This window comes from Thalassophryne amazonica, chromosome 15, assembly GCF_902500255.1.
Source record: "Thalassophryne amazonica chromosome 15, fThaAma1.1, whole genome shotgun sequence".
Lineage (NCBI taxonomy): Eukaryota > Metazoa > Chordata > Actinopteri > Batrachoidiformes > Batrachoididae > Thalassophryne > Thalassophryne amazonica.
Window position 1 is genome coordinate 26,730,834 of NC_047117.1, and position 23,028 is coordinate 26,753,861.

The window sequence follows — 23,028 nt, forward strand, 5'->3', positions numbered from 1 at the left end:
TTTCTACAAAATTAAACAACTGAATGAACATCCTCCGAGGCCGGTGATTCCATAATTTTTCCCAGGGGTTGTATAGCACTTTTCCATCTGAATCAGATGCTCAAAGCGCTTAACAAATAATGCGTCACGTTCACCCCAGTGTGAGGGTGCTGACATACAAGGTACTCACTACACACTGGGAGCAACTCGGGGATTAAGGACCTTGCACAAGTGCCCTTACTGATTTTCTGGTCAGGCTGGGATTTGAACTGAGGATCCTCTGGTCTCAAGCCCAATGCTTTAACCACTAGACCATCACCTAACCCAATCTATCCAAAAATGCATTATAAAGGGGGAGAAAAAAATGTCTCATTGGTCTATATTGGTTTTTTTAATTTTTTGAAAAATATAATGAATGACCATTTAAAAATAGACACTATGACTCAGTCTAATACAGTATTATTTGTATATCCATTAAATGATTAGAAAACAGACACTGCTGTTCACTGTAAAACATTTGCACTAGTAGTAGTAGTAGTAGTAGTCCTATCAATCACCAGAAGAGAAGGTGTTTCCAGTTTTTGCCCACCTGAATCTTCTAATACAAATTAGAAACTGTTTTGGTATAATTGCATACAGTTTGTTGGGTTTTTTTAAATTGTGTACAAATCTGAAGTGAGGTTGTGAGGGGATTATGGTCTTTAATGTAGTCTGTTCTTTGTTACTGGAGGCCAGTGAGTGAAATTTGATGAACTGCACATCTGAAGTGTGCCTTAAATAAAAGCTTGCAAAATGTTTCAGTGTTCCCTAACTTAAAGAAACTTCCATGAGGACTCGAACTAGAAAGGGTTCACGTTGGCACAGTTCTCTGAGCAGATGCACACATTTAAATTACTGTACGTTTGCATTCAGAATTAAAACAACTATACTGTTTATACTACTGTAAGTTGTAAGGTGACAGATCAACAACCAAAAACAAAACAAAAAAAGTCTGCAGCAGACAGACTTTCATGGTGTTACCATGGTTGCTTGGGCAATGCTGGAGTTGATTGACAACTCTCACACCAGCATAAATTAACCAAATAAAATAGACTAAAATGTGAGTTCCTTTGAACCAAACACATATGAAAGTATGTCGTAGAAAGTGGTTCTTTATTTAGTCACAAAGAAACACTTGTACATAATGTAACAGTAATTGTTGTATGATAATAATGCCTATTATAAATTTAAAGGATAAACTACTATTGTTGTAACCATATGTTGCAAAACCATGTGTGAGATGATTACGTCCTTTCCCAGTTCTGTGGCCAACTTGACCAGTGCTTATGTTCTTACATAGCTCCCCAGGACATTACAGGTTACTCCCCAACTAGTGTCAGTGGCTATTTACCACTGGGCGACCTGGGACATTACAGATGATATCTTGTCCAAGGACACACGTAGCATCAGGACAGGTGGACATACCTGGAATTGAAACCTGATTTTTTTTTTTTTTTTAAACTCCTGTGGCACACAACGACCTGTTCTGCCAATAGCATGTGTACATGGATTTTATTTTCCAGGAGGGATAAATACATGACTTTAACACCTCTAACAAGTCATTAATTGACTTTTCATGGCAGTAATATGAGGTCCTTTGAAGCAAAAAATGCATCTTCACATAATAAAACAATGTCAGTAATGAAAGGTGCGCATTATTTCAGTGCAATGATTTTGTGCCATAAATGACCAAAAGTGGGCACCATTAATGATACCTGCCTCTGTGCCAATTTTGGTCACATTATGGGAACAGAACAAACTTTTTGTATTTTAAAAGTTGCGTAGTTTGAATTATTATTATTATTATTATTATTGTTGTTGTCTCTTTTTTTTCCCGCTCCAGGTTTCACTGGGATTGACTCTGAGTATGATAAACCTGAGGCTCCAGAGCTGGTGCTGAAGACAGACTCCTGCAGTGTGAATGAGTGCATTCAGCAACTTGTTGACCTCCTCCAGGAGAGGGTGAGGGCATGAATTCTCTGTTGTTCGTTTGAAACCACTATATCAGAACATTGGAGACTGGGGTGTTTACGGCAGTTGTTCATGTTACCACTAGGGGGGAGCAAAGTCATAAAAGTGAAGTTATAGTTAAGAGTGGATTATACAGGATATTCAAATTCTAATTTATGTATGTAAACTGATTAATTAATTTGGTTGTTTTGATTCTGCAGGATATAGTTCCTGTTGATGCATCTTATGAGGTGAAAGAGCTGTATGTTGATGAGAACAAACTGGATCTGGCTAAGGCTGATGCAGAGACACTGCCTGCTGTACAGATTGGGAAGGTGCTTCAGTTAAAAACACCAATTTTTTTTTTGATAAACTTTGATGTAAAGTGATTTATGTATTTATTGACACTTATTGTTACAGTGGCTGGATTGTTTGTGTGTGATCTACAGGTGGACCTGCAGTGGGTGCAGGTTCTAGCTGAAGGCTGGGCCACTCCCCTAAATGGCTTCATGAGAGAGCGAGAATATTTGCAGTGTCTTCATTTTGACTGTCTGCTGGATGGTAAGATGCAGGTTAAGTTGCTGCTTTTAATCAACAATTCAGTGTTGCCATTCTGCAGAATGGCATACTGATTATTCATTAGTTTGTGGCTTAGTCATTACTACATTAAATATGACATGGAACTATATTCTATTTCTACATGAACTGTGCCAGATCAGTGTTCATAATGATGATATTTGAAATGAAAATATTCCCTGCAGTAACTCTGTAAAAACTACTGCATAGTCAGCTCTGCAATTTTGGGTTCTGAGAGATAAAGTCAGGGCAATGAGCCTCCTATTTTGGGCCATGTTTGCATCTTTTAACTTGCACAATGATTATGACATTACATAAGAGAGGACTAATCAAGTTTGTAAAACATACTTCTAACTGCAGGGTCTTTTTGGCCATTAAGGCCACTGTTGCTTCTTTGTGGTGATGTTTATTATATTGATAATATTAAATATCTTTTTCCTTGTTCACAACTCAGCCAGGTGTTATTCAGTAAAGTCTTAGTTTAAATGGTTAAAGCTGTGGGCGTGTGGCCAAAGGATCCTTGGTTCGAATCCCTGTCGGACCAGAAAATCACAAAGGGCCCTTAGGCAAGGTCCTTAATCCCAAGGCACTCCCGCTGACTTACATGGCAGCACTCTGACATCCATGTGTGTGAATGGGTGAACGTGAGACCTCATTGTAAAGTGCTTTGAGCGTGATAGTGCTGTATAAATAGTCTGTTTACTATTTATGAATGATAATTACAGTGTTTCTGAGTTGACATTCTGCTTTACCATGTTTTGTTATTTTTGGGACTTTAACAGTTTTGTCATTCTCCACCCAATTGAAATCCTCTGAAATTTTTATTTGTTCTAATAATACTTATGAAATGGAGTATTAAATGTGATTTAACTAATATTCCTTGCATGTGTCTCTGTGAACCACGCGGTATGTTTTGCTCAGCGGCAGTTTATTATTTTTTTCTTTGTCGTATGGTGTATGCATTTTTTTTGAAATGTAGCAATGTACACTGTAGCAAAAGCAACATAATTGCACTGCTATGACATTTGTCAGAACAAATGCAGTATGCTTGATTAATTAAATAATAAAAAAGACGATTTGCACTCAGTGCTGAAGATCTCCCCTCCCCCAACACACACACACACGAATGGGTGTTTGAAATGAAGAACTTAAACTTTTGAAGACCGTGGACTGTAGATTGTCAAGATAGGATTTGTGGTATTTAGTAGTAGGGTCCTTTTGATTAAACTGACGTGGTGGCTTATTATTTGAGTTTGCACATCAGTCACTCCTGATACATTTCTGTTTTTACAGTCAACGTAAATCTGTCTCTTACTCCTGAAAATCATTTTCCTTAGGTGGTGTGATCAACCTGTCTGTACCTGTGGTGCTGCCAGTCTCTACCGCAGATAAAGAGCGCTTAGATGGTGTGACAGCCATGGCTTTGGTCTACGAGGGCAGACGAGTGGCCATTCTTCGTAACCCTGAATTCTATGAGCACCGCAAAGAAGAGCGCTGTGCTCGCCAGTGGGGAACAACATGCAAGGAGCACCCATACATCAAGGTGAGTGAGACGGGGTCATTATGGGTGCAAGCAAGCTGTGTTGTGAAAACTAATTTTACATGCGATAATGTTTTAGAAATATGAGAAAACCTTAAAATGATTCTGTATAAGAAGCTCAACCTTGATTTCAGAGCTTGAGCAAACAGCTGTTGATCTCCAGAAGGTCTTTCTCAAAGTGATATTTGATAAACACTCTGCAGGAATGCAGGCAGCTTCTCTGGGTTTCACACTGATAGAACACAGAACAGAGCCGGTGTTTGTACTTTGCTTATGGAAACAATGAATAGTTGGATAAATGGAGCTCTTTTCAGAATACTGTCAGGATGCCCAGTGTAATCACTTGATCTTTGTGGTACAGCGTCATTGTGGAGGTGTTATATTTGGATACTGAGTCTGTCACTCACCCTTCACTAAATGAGTTTTGAGATTGTGTCGGTCAGCTCAAAGGGCAATGGAATCATTGCATTTCACACCTTTCATCTCTCTCTGTCCTTCAAATATCCACCATGAATTGCTTCCATCATGCCTTCTGTTGCCTGCAGTGGAGCACAGGTACAATTTGAATTGCATATTAGGTGTTGCAACCCTTTCAGACAGTGACACGAGCGAACGCCCGACAAAGACGAATCTTGTGAAGACAGGTAACTGTTCGGAGATGCAGACCAAGCTGGTTACCAGGTTGCTGTTTTCCCTACCTCAGTTCTGTGAACTTGTGTTTCTGGATACAGATTGACAACAGCTGTGTCACTATTTAATTTTTAATTTTAGCACATATCGTTTGTAAATCACCTTTTTATGATCTAATCTGATGTGGCATCATGTTTTGATGCTGTCAGATTCATAAATTGGTACCATGACCAACTGTCGAGTCTCAACAGCTCTGCGTTTCCACAACTGTCATTCTTTATGCACTCCAACGCATCACACTTGATTATATGTGTGTGTTCAGCTTGCTGCAATCAATGTGTCACTCATTACACACTGTGTATAATACCATCTATACCTAAGTGTGTTTTAACTCCACATTGTGGAAAGCGTCTGTCAACACCTCTGTGCTGGTAGCTACAATGTTTTTATCCCATCTCCGGCCAAACAAAAATGATCTGCTCCTTATTACGTGGACTTAATCCACGTCTTCCTGTTTACCTGTCAGTCACACAGGAGCCCCTTTCAGTGGAAGTTATGGCATGTAGGCTGTTTATTTGGCCAAATGTGAAGTCTTGAGGCACATGTATTGGTTAAACACAGCACATCTGTACGCGTAGGCTGCTCCTTTGATTTATTCATGCAGACATTACGTTTTCTATTCACTTATTTAAGGAAAATAAATTGTGACTTATTGCTGTTGATCTCTCCAAAGAATAGGGCTGTTGAATATATCTTGGGGCTCTGTTTAGGCCATCTTTAGTCTATTTGGGGAGGGGAGGTGATGGTCTAGTGGTTAAGGTGTTGGGCTTGAGACCAGAAGATCCTGGGGTTCAAATCCCCGCCTCACTGGAAAATCACTAAGGGCCTTTGGGCAAGGTCTTTAATCCCCTATTGCTCCCAGTGTGTAGTGAGCACCTTGTATGGCAGCACCCTGACATCGGGGTGAATATGAGGCATAATTGTAAAGCGCTTTGAGCGTCTGATGCAAATGGAAAAGCGCTATATAAATGCAGTCCATTTACCATTTATTTGGATTAATTGGATTGTGGAAAATGAGTCACGTGATCATGAAAACGTCTTTCCAAATGACCAAGTGTTTATTGATTCTATCTCAGATATGAAGTTTGCCTCTACCGTTTGTTTGCCAGTTGAAATAGAAATCAGCTGGTAAGGCGTAAATGGTTTAATTGTCGTGACCTTCAGAATTAAGAGTAATCATCATATGATGTGTCAAATGTTGGTAAAGGATTATGGTTAAATTTTATTTTGAATCAGCTTTCGCTGTTTTTCAGCAAATGTTCACATTGCAGCTTTCATTTGTGATGGGTTTCTTTCCATTTCTCCTTTGGTGTTGTGCTTTACTCTATGCACAGCCTGTCAAGAATTGTCACTTTCCATTATGCTAACATCACACAGGCCAGTGTTTTGAGTAACTCTAGCTAAGCTCTAATAAATGTCGCAAGAAGCAGGCAAAAGTGTTGAATGAAAAAAAAAATCTTAGCCTTTGCCTCAAATGTGGGCACTCTTATGAGGGGGAAATTCCCTCCAGTGTGGCTTGAAATACATTACTAAATTTTATTGTGGAATACAGTCTGTTTCTGTAGATGTAGCTAAATGTTAGTGTTTATTTTTCCATTTGGCAACATGACGATAATTTGATTTACACTGCTGTGTTGCCATGAAACTTCTGTAATAACTCAAAAAAGTTTTTAGAAATCACACTGACATCCAGAAACAGCATTTTGGTGCGGTCTGGATTCTGTTTGAATTGTGTTCACTGTCATAACGGTGATGGCCATTTCAGATGGTGATGGAAAGTGGGGACTGGCTGGTTGGTGGAGACCTGCAGGTTCTGGACAGGATCTATTGGAACGATGGACTTGACCAGTACCGTCTAACGCCTGCTGAGCTGAAACAACGATTCAAACAAATGAATGCTGGTATGGAACAGTATTCTGCTGGACTTGGTTGTTTTTGTTGTGTTTATTATTATTATTATTATTTTTGTCAAAATTAAATTAAGACTTTTGAGATATTGACCATAGGCTAGTTTACATATTTTGGTCAAAATTGTTTTGATCAAATTGTTGCATTTTAGTTGGAGTTTGGTTTGTCTTGAACACTATCTTTTTATAAATTAGTCTAGGGCCAAATGAATATATAAAATCAAAATCACATTTTGAAAGAGTCTGACGTACAAGTTCCTAACTCCGCAATTAATTTCTGATACTTACATCATAGGTACCTGCTCCCTCTGAAGTAGCTGAGCCGATTACATTTTAGGTTTGTTCAGTACATAGATTTGCATAGATGAAATGATTCTTCTTGTGACCGTAGTAGTTCTAAATGTAAATGGTGCATGCTTACACTTCTGTACTTTGGACATAGCACCCTCTTGGGAGTAGATCACTCAATTGCATTTTTATGGTTCTATGTTGCATATAATGTGATATTAATGAGGAAGTAATGATTTTTCTTTTCCTACTTTGTTTTACATTAATTGAGAATGTGTTATGAGCAACATTTATGTTCAGAATGTGCATCTATAATGGTGACAATATGCTCATTTGAACAATGATTTAAATGAATCATTCCAACACCTATGGCTGAATAGTTTATTTATAGAAACCAGTCCGCTGAAACTAACGGTGTGAGTCAGCATGTCTGAGGGAGGGTTGTTATTGCATCAACAAAAATTGTATTAGTGTTGTGGTAATAATATTAGTGTAAAACTCATGCGTAAAACAAGCACTGTCTGCGTTCAGTTAATATTGGACCAATAGCATATGGATCTTTGGACCATGCAAAATTTTGCTCACCAGATTAAATGAACAGATCCAAACAGACATGGAACAGAATTTGTTTGAACAGTTCATGTGAAAATATCTTCAGATGGAAAGAAATGTCACAATATTTAACAAGTACTACCTTGTTCCTGTTAACATAAGGGAGAACAACCAGCAGTCACTCTCAGAACTTTGGCTGTTTCTTTAGATTGACAACCCCAAATCAGAAAAAGTTGGGACAGTATGGAAAATGCACATGAAAAAAAAAAAAAAAGCCCTACAGTGATTCTTGCATTTACTTTGACTTGCACACAGTATGAACCCAAGATATTTAATGTTTTGTGTGGTCAAGTTTATTTCATGTGTTAATATTCCTACATTTCAGACCTAAAACACATTCTAAATACAGTTGGGATGGGCAATTTAAGGCTAGTAATGTGGTTTAAAGAAATAAAGATTTTCAAACAGGTGATATTAATAGCTGATTGTCATTGTTTGATACAAAAACAGTATTCGCAAGTCTTTGAGGAGCAGAGTTTTCCAAAGATCTCGACTTTTTAAATAAATATGTGATTAAAATTATGTGAAATAATGTTCCTCAAGGAAATATTGGTAGGTATTTACATATTTCTCCCTCTGTAGTGCCGGGTACCATTAACGATTCAAGAAATTCCTTACTTAATGGGCACGGGCACAAGGGCCTAAACTGAACACATGATCTCCCATCCCTCCGGTGGCACTTTGTTTAGAACAGTCATTCATCAACAGCTGATATAACCACACAAGCAAGGGATTACTTTGGAAAACATTTGTCAAGCAATACAATATGGAGTCACATTCACAAAAAAAACACTTAAGACCCTCTGTCCATATAGCAATTTTTTTTTCTCTCTCTCTCTTTCCTCAGAGCAGACTGCTTTTTTGAGTGGCCAGTCAGATTGCTTTTAAGTTGAAAATTCCTTCAAATTTGCAGAGAGATGATGTGATAAATGGTAAATAGACTGCATTTATATAGCACTTTTGTATCTGCATCAGACGCTCAAAGCGCTATATAATAATGCCTCACATTCACCCCGATGTCAGGGTGCTGCCATACAAGGCGCTCACAACACACCGGGAGCAACTTGGAGATTAAGGACCTTGCCCAAGGCCCCTTAGTGTTTTTCCAGTCAAGCTGGGATTTGAACCAAAGATCCTATGGTCTAAAGCACAACGCCTAAACACTAGACCATCACCTCCTCGCATGATGACACTGCAGTGCTTTTGCAGACAAATGGGAGGAGAGGATTATTCTTGCTGATTTGTCACTCAAAGTTTCTCACAGTAGAGTAAAAACAACCCATCTCTAATTGCTGATTTGTCACACACTTGGTTCTGGCTGCAGGTGATGCATGTATGTACTGTTTCCACCTTAAGACTGATTTGAGGGAAGAATAAGACAAACTAACACCTGAAATACTTCATTGCTTGGTATCCTCAAAGCCAAAACATCTATTAACTTGTGAGAAGGAATGGGAACATTATGGCAAATGCTTTAGTGCCCCAACTTTTTTGGAATGTGTTGCAAACCTGAAATGCGGAAATGGATGTATATTTATCCATTCATTCATGTTCTGTACCCACTTATTCCAATTCAGGGTCACTGGGGTGGCAGGGGGCTGCGCCTGTCTCAACGGTCATTGGGTGAGAGGCAAGGTACTCCTACTACTGGATGTACATTAATAAATGGAAAGTTGACCATTTAAAAAAAAAACATGAAATATGTTGGCTTGATAATGTCTGCAATGAACTAAAAGTCAAAGTAAACGTGTGACTCACTTTTTGCATTTTCCATACGTCCCAACTTCTTCTGATTTGGGACTGTAGTCAGTTCTTTAGATTATGCCAGACCAAACAGAAGTGCCTGGGCAGTTAGCTGCGTGACTACCTCTGCGTGCACTGTGGCTTTTGGTTTGTTTTATTCAAGCTGTACTCCATACGTTTGGCTGACTGTATTTGGTCTCACTTTAACCCCCTCCCTGCTCCTATGCAGACGCTGTATTTGCCTTCCAGCTCCGCAATCCGGTCCACAATGGCCACGCTCTTCTGATGCAGGACACCCACAAGCGTCTCATTGAACGAGGCTATCGGCGGCCCGTGCTGCTGCTCCACCCACTGGGAGGATGGACCAAAGATGATGATGTGCCACTGCCCTGGCGAATGAAGCAGCACGCCGCTGTGCTTGAAGAGGGTGTCCTGAATCCAGAGTCCACCATCGTAGCTATCTTTCCTTCCCCGATGATGTATGCCGGACCAACTGAGGTAATATTTGTCAAGAATGTTGCACTTGCGGGCATAGGAGTCAGATATCTTTATTAAAATAAAAGACACCCATTTCACTCAAAACTTTCAGGGAACAAAAATGTGACTGCAGCAAATGGTAATAACAAAGGTGGGAGGAGCGCTGCCATGTGATTTGTGCCTGCAAGACTTTTGGCAAAGATGAGGTCTTTTTCTCAAAACATTCTGTTTAGTGTCTCCTCCTCCCTCCCGTTACCAGACTCCACTTTCAATATAACTGAAAATAGCTGTAGGGCTCAGAGTTTTTAAATGACTCACTCATGATAATTGTGGTAAAATGATTGAGATTGGTGTGAAAGCTGGGAGATATTACCCTGTGGATTTCTTCCACTTGTTTCTGTTAACATTTTTCCACTTCTTTGGGGGTCTGACATGTCTGATGGATGTTCTCCACATGCCCTACCCATCGTCTGACTAAAAACTAGTCTTTGCACTTGTTTGTGTAGCCAGTGTCTATCTCTATTTTGTATAGACAGACAGACACACTGCAGAAGAACCTTGGAGAATATTAAGAGAGATCCAAACCGGGAGGCTTGAGCCTGCATTTTATGTTTTATGGTTTTTTTTTTTGTATGATTGTCTCTTTTCTGTGCTGTCTTTGTTTCCTGTCTGCTGCTCAATGAACTACCAGATAAAAGCTACAAGAGCCCCCCCCCCCCCCCCCCCCCCCCAAAAAAATGTCAAAATCATATAAAATGATCATGTCTATGCTGGATAGTCTACACCTTTTTTTTTTTATTTTTTAATTGCTGGTAAAAATGTCAAATGACATTTTATGAATGCATTTTCTTTTATATAGCCTCATTCTTCTTCTTCTTCTTCTGTAACTTTTATATTTTATTTATTTATTTATTTTTTAATAATTGCTGATCACAGGTTCAGTGGCATTGCAGAGCTCGAATGGTGGCTGGTGCCAACTTCTATATTGTGGGCCGTGACCCTGCAGGGATGCCCCACCCTGCCACGGGAAAGGATCTGTATGAACCCACTCATGGAGCAAAGGTGCTCACCATGGCACCAGGTCTTATCACCCTGGAGATTGTGCCCTTCAAGGTCGCCGCTTACAATAAGGTCAAAAAAGCAATGGACTTTTACGAGCCCAAAAAGTGAGTACGGTTACTGGCCTTTTGTTAAATCATAGCTTTGTGCTTCTATCTCGTTATGTATTGTCGCTTGTTTTGTAGCTGCAGTATTGTGTAATACCTGACATTTGGTCCAGTTAGACAGAGAGGCCTTAACAGAAATTAAATATTCTAAATTAATTACTCAGTAAACTTGTCTTAAAAAAATGCTTTCATCCCCTTTTTTTCCTCCTTTCATTACATCAACAATGAAATTCCAAACCAAGAATAACAGGAACTGTTTTTCCTTCTTATGCCGTTAAAGAGTTTTGTGGCTTTCCGTGAGCTTTGAAGTTGCTCGAGAATTGCAGAGAACTGCCGCTAATTAAAGTTTGTATACAGACACTGCACATTATGAGCAACACAAATCCTGCTTTTCCAACGCCACTCTGAATTTAACGCAGCCTCCATCATCAGGTTATGCAACTGTACTTGCGTTGGCTGGAACGTTATAACTAAATATGGCCAGACTAATCAAAAGATTAGCTTTGTTTTCCATGATGCGTATTTATGATGTGGCATCCAAAGTGATTGGGTGTTTTGGTGCTCATGTGAAATGATGGAATAGTGCTCAGAAAAAACAGTTAGTATTATTTGTGGAGCCCTGAATTTGAAATACTTGAGTCAATCAGTGGAGAAAATCATCGTTGCCACACTGGGAGCGGGCGCAAAGCCTTATCTTGATTAGCATATTTTTGCTTAGCAGTCGCAGTTAAATTATTCAGTCTGGATCATTTCATGCAGATTTGTAGATGTTAGTGAGGGAAAATGATCAGGCATGGGAGGTAAGCTGTAGAAAATAATCTTTCTCAATGGTTAAGAATTATTTATAATCTGGAATTGGGTACATTAAAATAAAAACACAAAAAAATACCTTTCAGGTCAGTTGGCTCGATAGTTTTAAGCGACACCACCAGAGGTGCACGCTTTGATGATAATTTATTTGATTTTGGTTAACAATCAAGGTAACAGTTGAAGGTCAAATTTCCATCTCCATGCTGCTATAACCACATATTTTATTGTTAGCAAACTTGATTGTTTAAGAGTCGTGTAATAGTTTCTCGGTATGCTTGATACTTTGAAATATGAGTGTGGTTGTGTTCTCGGAGCACTTTTTATTAGAGACGACTGTCAGAACAAGGTCTGGGAACAATATAAGGAACTCTGAACAGATTGAAGTAGACGGGATCACAGCATGTATAAGCCTTTACAAAAGCACCATACTGTATTTTGTATGGCATGTCAGTGACCCCTGTGACATGCTAATGGTGAAGGACAAATAGCAACAGGCTAAGGTCAAAATTCAATTCCAGAAGCCTGTAATTGTCAGTAGAATATATGGTTCATAGAGCCTTGGCCAGTTTTGAAGAGGGATATAAATGTTTAATGTAAAATGTTCATGGACAGCCCTCAGCCTCCTTTCTTTAGTTTATAAGTTCAGACCACAGGAAGCTGTTTCTAATTCACTGTTGAATTTTTCTGGAGGTTCTTCATCTTGCACCATTTGATTGACTATGAAGTTTTCTTTGAAGTTTCTTAGTGTTTCAGAGCCACAAGATGTGCCCTGTCAATCTCACTATGCTGTTGCGCACAAGTTACAGACACATTGGCTGAAAGTTTTTCAAACAGTATGTGTCTTAATTTCAATATTAATGTCTGCTTTAGTTACAGGAGAAAGTGCAAGGTTCAAAGCTCATGCTGCATTCAGTGGAAACTGTGAACTCTGAATTTCCCACTATGAAAAATAAGCTACGTATGATAAAATCTTAGTCTCCCCACTAGCTTGTATTGGCAAACCAAGCAAAAATGGAACTTAACTAACATTAGTATTGACAACTTCCACGAGAACCTGTCAAAGCAGCCTTACCTGTGTCTAGCAGGTATCTGGCAAAAACCTGTGAAATACGCACAGATGTGAAACATGTTCAGCTGTTTTCCATTGTTTTTCTGAAGGACTCTTTAGTGGCCACTGTTTATTAGCTGTGTCTGTCCTTGTCTTTGTTTTCATTTTTCCTGTTTGGGAGGGTCGGGGCACTTTCTGTCGCACTTAAAGAGCTACTGCATTTGTTTGAGTAACATGTATAGCCCAGCAGTGCCCTTTGACTTGCAACTACGTTACATATAAATTTACATTTTTCCTGCGTGGTTCATGATTGCCCCCTCCCCCTGAAAAGGTAATTTTTTTTCATTGCAATATGAGACTGTGAATCCTTATTTGAATACTATGAAACAAAGTTATAGTGCTTTCAGAAATTTTTAATTGAAATCCTAAAAACTTCAGATCTGTCACTGCTTTTAGGGAATACCTTATGGCCCCTTCACACATAAACAAAGTTGGACAAAAGAAGCAGGAACCGGTCAAAAAACCGCAAACATTAAACAAAATGGGGAACCTGCTGTCGGAAGGGACATGCAGGAATGATACCACGGTGACGGTTTCGTGCACGCGCATGAACGTAGTGTGAGCACCTGGAACATGTGACACCACATCGCACCACTGCTGTGTGGGGGGAATAAAAACACACACCAAAAAAAAACACAGCATTTTCTAATATTTAATTCCTCTTATCGAATGGAGAGTACAAGTATGATCCTTCTGTTCTCTCTGTATATGACCCATGGTCATAGACGTCAAGTCATGAATGGACATGAATGAAGCAGTGCCCTCTTATGTCCACATCTGCTGGCGCCGTGAAGGACACCGCGTTATGTGGACCATAGCTGACGTGGGTGACGTGACATTCAGATCACCAGCTGAGTGTACACATGATCAGACGGTTCTTTTCACATGGGACAGCCTGCCGATGTGCATGCTGATGCGGTCGCTCCTGCCCGTTGCAAAGGCAACATGTGTTTTTATGTATTTCCATGTGAGGACAGCTTGCCTCATGTGGAATTTGTGTATGTGTTTGTTATGTTATTATGTATATAGTTATTTTTGTATGTATTTATTTAATTGTCCTGTTCTCTATGTGTTTAATTTAACACGTCATGTGCACTAAGCTGCTGTCAGCTGGAACTGACGAGAGCTTGAGAGCCCGCCCACATGTGCATTGCGTAGAGTGTTGTTCATGTTGTTGATGGCACGACATATGTCCTCCAGCTGAGTTGCGAGTACACAGCGGTCAGCTGTTCCAGCTGAACATTACAGCCATCCACATGCGTGCTGCGCTGAACAGCGATCGCACTGCAGCCACCTCAGCTGCACCTGACAATGTTGGATCATTAAGTGGGGGATGACACACTTCTCACGACATCTGTGTTGCGGGGTGGGGGAGCGAAACACACTCCGGGAGAGTGAGGCCTTGCATGAAGTGTGTTGCTTGGTAACGGCACACTCGTGGGGCACTTAGAACATGTGTGGCCATTCGCACAGTCAAGTCGAAAGTGGGCACCTGCTCTCTACTCTCGTGCTGGCAGCGCAAATGGCCCCGCCTTTTCTAACTGCCCCACGAGTGTTGTTTGATGTTCGTGGGTGGCACATGGAATCCAGCCGACTCTGGCCGAGAGTGGGTTGACTGGCCACTTGGCCACGGTATTCAGCGACATTCAGCCACTGGTGTGAAGGCTGCCTCGATGGTGTCAATTCAGCCACGCTTTGACATGGCAGATGATTTCATGCAGCTGCTCGGCTGTGGCACGATATGTCTGACCTGCGTACGACATGCCGTTCAAATGCTCTGAATGCGATCAGATGGCAGTGCGACCTCATCATGCCTGCCATTTGAATGGGTTTCTGGCGCGAGCGGCACGTGAATATAGAGTGCATGTGCCGTGACCGAATGAATGTGGCGACTGCTGTACGAGGCGTTCAAGTGTGGCTCCAATTTCCCATGAGTGCCATTTGACTCCTCCTTCATGCGCCATTCTGCCTCAATTGTGTTATGTGTGAAGGGGCTCTCGAGAACCAGTGCCTTCTTATGTTTAAGAGCAAGAAAAAATAAATTCTACAGAATTAAGCAAAGTATTCTGGACACCAAATATAGATCTAAACAAGAAATTGGAGTTGCTGAAGGAGTTGGAGGCATCAGATACAAATGATTAATGTACTTGCAGGGGTTATTCTCACTTGGATCCAGTGCCAGCTGCTTGCTGCTCAGTGAATAGAGCAGTCTGGTTTTCCAGCCAAAAGCCAACAATTAACCACATCATGTAGCTCTACAGGTAGTCATTGAATGCAGGCGTGAATATCTCCATGTTTTTTTTTTCTTTCCACACAAAGTTGACTTTTCCAAGAAAACATTTAATTCAAATGATTGCGCTGCTGTGTCCAACATGCTAAAAATTTACATTGCCTTCAGTGTGCTGCTGGACAGGCAGTGTGAGTGATGTGCAAAGTGAAGGCAGAGTCCCTGGCTTCTTTCCAGTATATTCTGGCATTTGTCAGGGATGTGTTCTCGCTTTTACTTTGCTCAGTCATTGCATGGACTGGGTGTTGGGTATGGACATGGAGTCCAGACACTTGGGTGCCTTTGTCAGTGAGGAAAGGTTTATTGGCCTTGACTTTGTGGATGATGCTGTGGTCCCTGTTGAAATCAGTAGATTCTCTGAATGCACCAGTCAAGAATCTGAATGAGGAGTCAGTGTGTCTGGGTTTGAGATTGTCCTGGATCAAGACTAAGATCCCAGCTTTCAATGATATCCTGGTCTTAATCATCAACAGATTTATTTACTGTGGCCTGTCATTTCTCTGGGTTCTTCACCTATGAGATTGCGATATTCCTGGGTAGCATTCATAGACTCATCATGTCACTGGACGCAGGTGGATGGTGAGATCTTTGCAAGAGAGCAAATGATGTCTTCACCTTCCTGGTGTTTCCACGTTACTGTGCACTTGTGAAGGTTACTTTGACTCTAGCCATTGATGAAAGGCAACCAAAGGCTATGAGTGGATGTACTAGGCCTATCTGCAGAGTCCTCGAGTGCTACTTGAATGACTCTGTGTTAAATGAGGTGTTATTACAATGCTATGATGCACTTCCCTGAGCATGAGCCAATGTGCACTAGTGCCACATTGCTGAGGACCCCAGCAACTACAAATCCTGAGGGAACACTTGAGTGTTACCTGACTGGCAAATAAATGGATACTTGCGGTAGGTGGGGATGGACCAATGATTCCCTTGGTGTTTACCAATCATGACCAAGGGTAGTTCCACATGTTGAGTGCACAGATTTCCTGTTTATCGGGTGCAAGATTCAAATACACTTTACATAAGTGGCCTCATGAGGCACTAGATCTGGTAACTCACTGGAAACCCTCACTTGAGTCCAATTGGTTTATTTCATGTCATGCCCAAAAACACACCTGTTACTGATTAAGACTATGTAAATACAGTCCCTTTACACTTTGCGCCTTACTTTGCAGCCTTTAAATTGCTGTGTTGTTGGACATGCTCCAAACTCACACAATGAGTAACAACTTTTAATGGCATTCTTTGCATCACTGTGACACCAGTGACATATTATAGGATAAATATTTAGGTCTCTCACTACCCGACTAGAAGCTTTTCTAGAAGAAGATTGAAACATTTTCAACATTTGACTGGACTCAAACTACTCTGATACTGACTGAAAATTGATGAAATATTACATAAATAAAAGGCCACGCAGAGTGTCACCTTCAGTGATGCAGAAAACAATCTTGTTCATGTATTGCCTACAACAATGCATTGTTTGAGGTACTTTCTGTTCCAGACTTTATAGGCTGCTGTCCTGGTTTTTGATGCAAAGCAGTGGCTGGTTGTTATATTGGCCACTGCTTTTCACAAATCTTTATGATTGAAGATAGACATGTCGCTAAAAGCTGCTTTTCTTTCTTTTGAAATTTTAGACATGAAGACTATGATTTCATCTCTGGCACCCGAATGCGTAGGATGGCTCGCGAGGGTGAGAATCCTCCTGATGGCTTCATGGCACCAAAAGCGTGGGCAGTGCTGAAAGAGTATTATAAGCTTCAGGAGAAAGCCTGAAAGTGGAGACTGGAGTAGAAAAATGTGGGAACATGGTGGTGGGGACCGCTCACTTACTGTCAAAAAGGATCTCCTTGTTTGTCGTTTTGTCAGTCATGATATTAATTTTTCAGAGTATATTGTTTTACATAGAACAGTTCAACAAAATCTACTATAGGAGGCCAGAATGTTGTTCAATTGCTATTTCCAACATAAACACAGCCACGTGTGTTTAATATGTAAGACTGTAAAAATCTTTAATCATTAAGTTCTTCATCCAGATTTTAACTTTGAAGGAGCAAATTTGGAAAAAGAAAATAGTTTTGATCAAATAATTACTACAGAAATCATATAGTTCAAAACCAGTTTTATCTCCGACATTCTACCTTTTCTATTTTTGTATGGTTGAGGTCTAATGTTAAATGTGTCTAATGTCCAACAATTCTGAGTATTTTTACAGATATTCTCTAGTTACAAACATAACTTATGCCTGACACAGCTTGTTTGAGCCCTCTGAGACATATGTAACAGAATTCCCCCCGCTTTAAATTTGGCCCAAATTCTTAAAAGATCACAAGCCACTTAATGGCTCAGGATTGCTACTGTATTCCAAAATCATATTAAAAATCCACTAATTTTCAAAGTAAAGCTGGCTACATCACACAGCAGTGCCACCTTAATTGAGGTTATAAAATTTTTAAGTGCACTTTTTAGTGCAGCAGTGACACGTTTCTGAACACGTTGCTTTTTGCACTCAACAGGTCCATCTCATAAAATTTTAATATTTGGTCAAAAAATTCAATATTTTTGTGAAGTATTTCAGAAAGTGATTTAGTGTGTGTGTGTGTGTGTGTGTGTGTGTGTGTGTGTGTGTGTGTGTGTGTGTGTATATATATATATATATGTGTGTGTGTGTGTGTGTGTGTGTGTGTGTGTATATATATATATATATATATGTGTGTGTGTGTATGTGTATATATATATATATATATATATATATATATATATATATATATATATATATATATATATATATATATATATATATATATATATATATATATATATATATATACACACACACACACACACACACACACACACACACACACACACACACACACACACACACACACACACACACACACACAGAGTGCATCTGGGAAGTATTGACAGCGCTTCACTTTTTCTGCATTTTGTTACGTTACAGCCTTATTCCAAATCCAAAATGGAGTACATTAATTTCCCCCTTCAAAATTCTACTCACGACACCCTATAATGACATGAAAAAAGTTTTTCTGAAATTTTTGCAAATTTGTTAAAAATAAAACTAATAAATCACATGTACATAAGTATTCACACCCTTTACTCAATACTTTTTTGATGCACCTTTGGCAGCAATTACAGCCTTCTTAAATATGATGCCACACGCTTGGTGCACCTATCTTTAGGCAGTTTTGTCCATTCCTCTTTGCAGCACTTCTCAAGCTCCATTAGTCTGGATGGGGAGCGTCGGTGCACAGCCATTTTCACATCTCTCCAGAGACGTTCAATCAGATTCAGGTCTGGGCTCTGGCTGGGATACTCAAGGACATTCACAGAGTTGCCCTGAAGCCACTCCTTTGATATCTTGGCTGTGTGCTTTGGGTCATTGTCCTGCTGAAAGATGAACTGTCACCCCAGTCTAAGGTCAAGAGCGCTCTGGAGCAGGTTTTCATCCAGGATGTCTCTGTACATACCTGCGTTCATCATTCCCTCAATCCTGACTAGTCTCCCAGTTCCTGCTGCTGAAAAACATCCCCACAGCATGATGCTGCCACAACCATGCTTCACTGTAGGGATGGTGCCTGGTTTCCTCTAAACATGACGTCTGGCATTCACGCCAGAGAGTTCAATCTTTCTCTCATCAGACCAGAGAATTTTGTTTCTCATGGTCTGAGAGTCCTTCAGGTGCCTTTTGGCAAGCTCCGTGCTGGCTGCCATGTTCCTTTTACTAAGGAGTGGCTTCTGTCTGGTCACTCTACCGTACAGGACTGATTGGTGGATTGCTGCAGAGATGGCTGTCCTCCTAGAAGGTTCTCCTCTCTCCACAGAGGAGTGCTGGAGCTCTGGAAGAGTGACCATCAGGTTCTTGATGACTTCTCCCCTGATCACTCACTTTAGATGGGCAGCTAGCTCTAGGAAGAGTCCTGGTGGATCTGAACGTCTTCCATTTACAGATGATGGAGGCCATTGTGTTCATTGGGACCTTCAAACCAGCAGAAATATTTCTGTACCCTTCCCCAGATTTGTGCCTTGAGACAATGTTGTCTCAGAGCCAATGAACAGCCAATTCCTTTGACTTCATACTTGGTTTGTGCTCTGACATGCATTGTCAACTGTGGGGCCTTATATGTAGACAGGTGTGTGTCTTTCGAAATCACGTCCAATCAACTGAATTTACCCCAGGTGGACTCCAATTAAGTTGTAGAAACATCATAAGGATGAAACAGTGGAAACAGGATGCACCTGAACTCAGTTTTGAGGTTCCTGGCAAAGGCTGTGAATATTTATATACTCGTGATTTCTTCGTTTTTTGTTTTTAATAAATTTGCAAAAATAGAAGAAAAAAAGCTTTTTTCACATTGTCATTGAGGTGTTGTGAGTAGAAATTTGAGAGGAAAACAATAATTTGCACTGTATGTAAATGCATTGATTTACGTAATGTACGTTGACATGTTGCAGTATGACTGTGTGTAGTTCAGACCACACTTGAGTGGGGGGCATGTACTCAGAAGAGCAAGCAGCTGAAGCAGTGAGGGGAAAACAAACATGCCCATGCAAGTGTGCGAGTATTTTTAGCAGACTGAACAACGTGGTGCTCTGCAAACTCTGTGTTTAGAAATGGCTCGTCACAGCAGTACTACCGCCATGCTCGAGTACATGTGAAGTGGAAGCATCCCAGTGCAACTTCTCCAGATGGCTGCAGTAGCAAAATGGTGCTGTCTTGTTGACTGTCACCATGTTGCTGCTTTTAAATGTAACGTCACACTGCTTCCCATGATTCATATTTCAGTGCCGCCTGCATCAATGACAGATTTAGTCTTAAAAGCGTAATCTGTGCATGTGATATTACTGCCACTGGTATCAGGAGAAAACATGATGAAGCTAATTAGAAAAATTGATGTTTCATGTGAATTCGTGTAAGATTTCACAGATGGGATGTTCGCCGTTATTGACTTTAAATATGAAGAGTGACATTTCATTTTCATTCATTCATTTCATTTATTTATTTATTTCATTCATTTAAAAGAAAAAAACAAAACAAAACAGAAAAGCAGAAATAAAGCATCTCCATTACCAGAATGAAAAGGAGCAGAGAGAAGAACGTCTTTTTACAATACAATCTTTCAATATCCAGCGTCATTTTTCAACATTATTTAACAGATTGTATTTCTTTAACTTGTCACATACCACTGACTTATTTCATAATTATGACCATTATTAAATAGATTACATCTCTGACAGGTTACATTTTTAAACTTAAAACATTTTATACATTATTAACAAATTACATTTTTTTTTAACTTCCTTACAGCCCACTAACTTATTTTATAGTTTCATACTTACTTAATACATCTAGTTTAATACGTTTTTTAAATAATTTAAGCAACCTTAATTCTTTAATTTCTTTGTTGAGATTGTTCCATAATTTTACACCATTTACTGCAATACTCCGTTCTTTTACTCTGGTTCTGTATCTTGGTTTTCTAAAGACTTCTATTCCTTTCAGTTTATAACTACTTACTCTTTTCTCAAACATATTTGAATGTTTGTTGGTAAAGTATTTTTATTTGCTTGGTACATTGTTTGTAATATTTTCAAATCGACCAAATCACGAAATTTAAGTACCCTGTACTTAATGAACAATGGATTAGATGGATCTCTAAAACCACTGTTGCTAATCACCCTTAAAGCCCTTTTCTGCAGAATAAACAAAGGTTGTATATAAGTTGTATATGTTGATCCCCAGATTTCTACACAATAAGTTAAATATGGGAAAATCAATGAATTGTACAATGTTAATAAACCATAACTATTTAATGAATATTTTACTTTATGCAAAACAGCAATGGCTTTCGCTATTTTTCCTTTTATGTAATTTATGTGTGACTTCCATGTAAGATCTTCATCAATTATGACTCCTAAAAATTTCATTTCTTTTACCCTTTGTATATCCATTCCATCTATTTGTAATGACACGTTATTTTTTTTTTTGCTCTGTCATTAAACAATATGAAATTTGTCTTATTAATATTTAGTGACAGTCTGTTTATATCAAACCAATGCTTAACCTTTTCCAATTCTGTTTTTATCACTTGTGCTACTTCCTGTATATCTGATCCAGAGTAAAACAGCGTTGTATCATCAGCAAATAAAATGCTACCAAGCACATTAGATACATTCACAAAATCATTGATATACAAAATAAACAGTTTGGGTCCAAGTACTGATCCTTGTGGTACTCCATAAGCAATATTACACAATTCTGATTTGATATTATTTATCTGAACAAACTGTTTTCTGTTTTCTAAGTAGCTTTTTACCCACATTTAATGAGATGCCATAATTTGTGGAAAATCAAACAAACTTGGGCAAAATGAAAGGGGGGGAAAAAAAACTTACAGAGCAACTAACTTGAATTCAGAAGCGTTTAGTAATAAAAGTTTACATTTACACTCTGTTACACAGTCGGGTAGAGAGGAAACACTCCCGTGCATGACTGCAGCTCTCTGCCTCACTCCACTAAACCTGCTGTTTATAAGTTTTCAAGACGCCAGCAAATGCTGTGTCCATCCAATATGAATGTTTTTAACCTTTTAACTATTATGTATGACCTATAAATAACATCAAATGAGATGAAATATAAGGCCGCTTGTACTGTAAGATGCTTGCGTTGCACTGTTGGACTTGAGGTTACACTTTTGTTACACTTTTGTTACTTCTCCTTAAAGCGACTTGAATTTTACATTTTTATTTATTTTACTGTTTGGTTGCTAAATGTAGGGTGTATTACAATACATATGTTTTTTGTGAAATAATATTCAGTGTACCCTACTTCATAGTTTTAAAGAGAGGACAATTGAATAAAATATTGATATAAATGACATTTTTTTTAAATGTGTTTTGGGTGAATTAATTATATTGCATGAGTAATAAAAATAATAGATTAATCATGAAATCGGTAGGTTAATTGATTTTAAAAGAATCTTACAGTGCAGCCCTCACAACATTTCGGTTTATATGAAAAGATAGAATATATAAAATTTTCACTTTCTGAAATATCTGACAAAAATATGGAACTTCTTCCACAATATTCACTTTTTTTTTTTTTTTTTTTGAGAAGCCCTTGGATGCGCCTCACCATTTTGAGTTTTTTCAGTGAGTACCACTGGGCCTTAAAAACATTTCTAAGTGAAACACTGATGTCAATTGCTTGTGAAGGAAGTACTGTTGACCAGTACTTCAAAAGGAATAAATGTGACTGTTTGTATGGCCTCTGTGGAAAAAGTCACATTTTAAGTTGGCAACAAACCAGACAAAAAAGAATCATGTTTGCAAGTGGCAGTGGTTATTGCTCAACACCAGTATTTGATGTAAAAGTTGAGTGCGTTGGTTGTACAAAAAAAAGTTAAATTCTGAGAAGCAGATCAGTATTATAGTTCAAGAACTTGGCAGTGGATAGGCAAGTGTGGGCCGAGGTGCTTGGCATATTGCCACTGTGACCCGGACCGTGATAAGCAGCAAAAAAAAAAAAAAAAAGAATGAATGAATGAAAGATCAGAATTAAAGAGAAACTAAGGATTTGTTTTTTTTTAAATCAGGATATGCAATCTATAGTTTTAGAAAGAGGGTAGCTGTCACCTCTATTTATTGTACTAACATATCAAGTTTTCGCTTTTAACACTTTATGTTTTTGTATATGTTTTTTTTATTCCATCTTGACATGCTAATATTTTTATGTCCTTAATCATTTTTGAGGGTGGACTCGTCTATATTCGGATGGTGGCGCCTTCGTATCATGGGATCAGATTTCTTATCTTCCTTATCCAATAAAA

At 39.1% G+C, this 23,028-nt stretch overlaps 1 protein-coding gene across 1 annotated transcript in view; it reads left to right on the forward strand.

The window, feature by feature from the left end:
• The window catches only part of papss1 (3'-phosphoadenosine 5'-phosphosulfate synthase 1), a 35,530-nt gene extending 15,510 nt beyond the window's left edge, over positions 1-20,020 (forward strand). Inside the window, exons 5-13 of the mRNA XM_034188513.1 lie at positions 1,862-1,980; positions 2,190-2,303; positions 2,418-2,529; positions 3,882-4,087; positions 6,540-6,675; positions 9,554-9,822; positions 10,738-10,967; positions 16,813-17,780; positions 19,687-20,020. Of these exons, the coding sequence (XP_034044404.1) occupies positions 1,862-1,980; positions 2,190-2,303; positions 2,418-2,529; positions 3,882-4,087; positions 6,540-6,675; positions 9,554-9,822; positions 10,738-10,967; positions 16,813-16,951 (1,325 nt within the window). The 3' untranslated portion in view covers positions 16,952-17,780; positions 19,687-20,020. The remainder of the gene's footprint in view (positions 1-1,861; positions 1,981-2,189; positions 2,304-2,417; positions 2,530-3,881; positions 4,088-6,539; positions 6,676-9,553; positions 9,823-10,737; positions 10,968-16,812; positions 17,781-19,686) is intronic.
• The last annotated feature ends 3,008 nt before the right edge of the window (positions 20,021-23,028 follow it).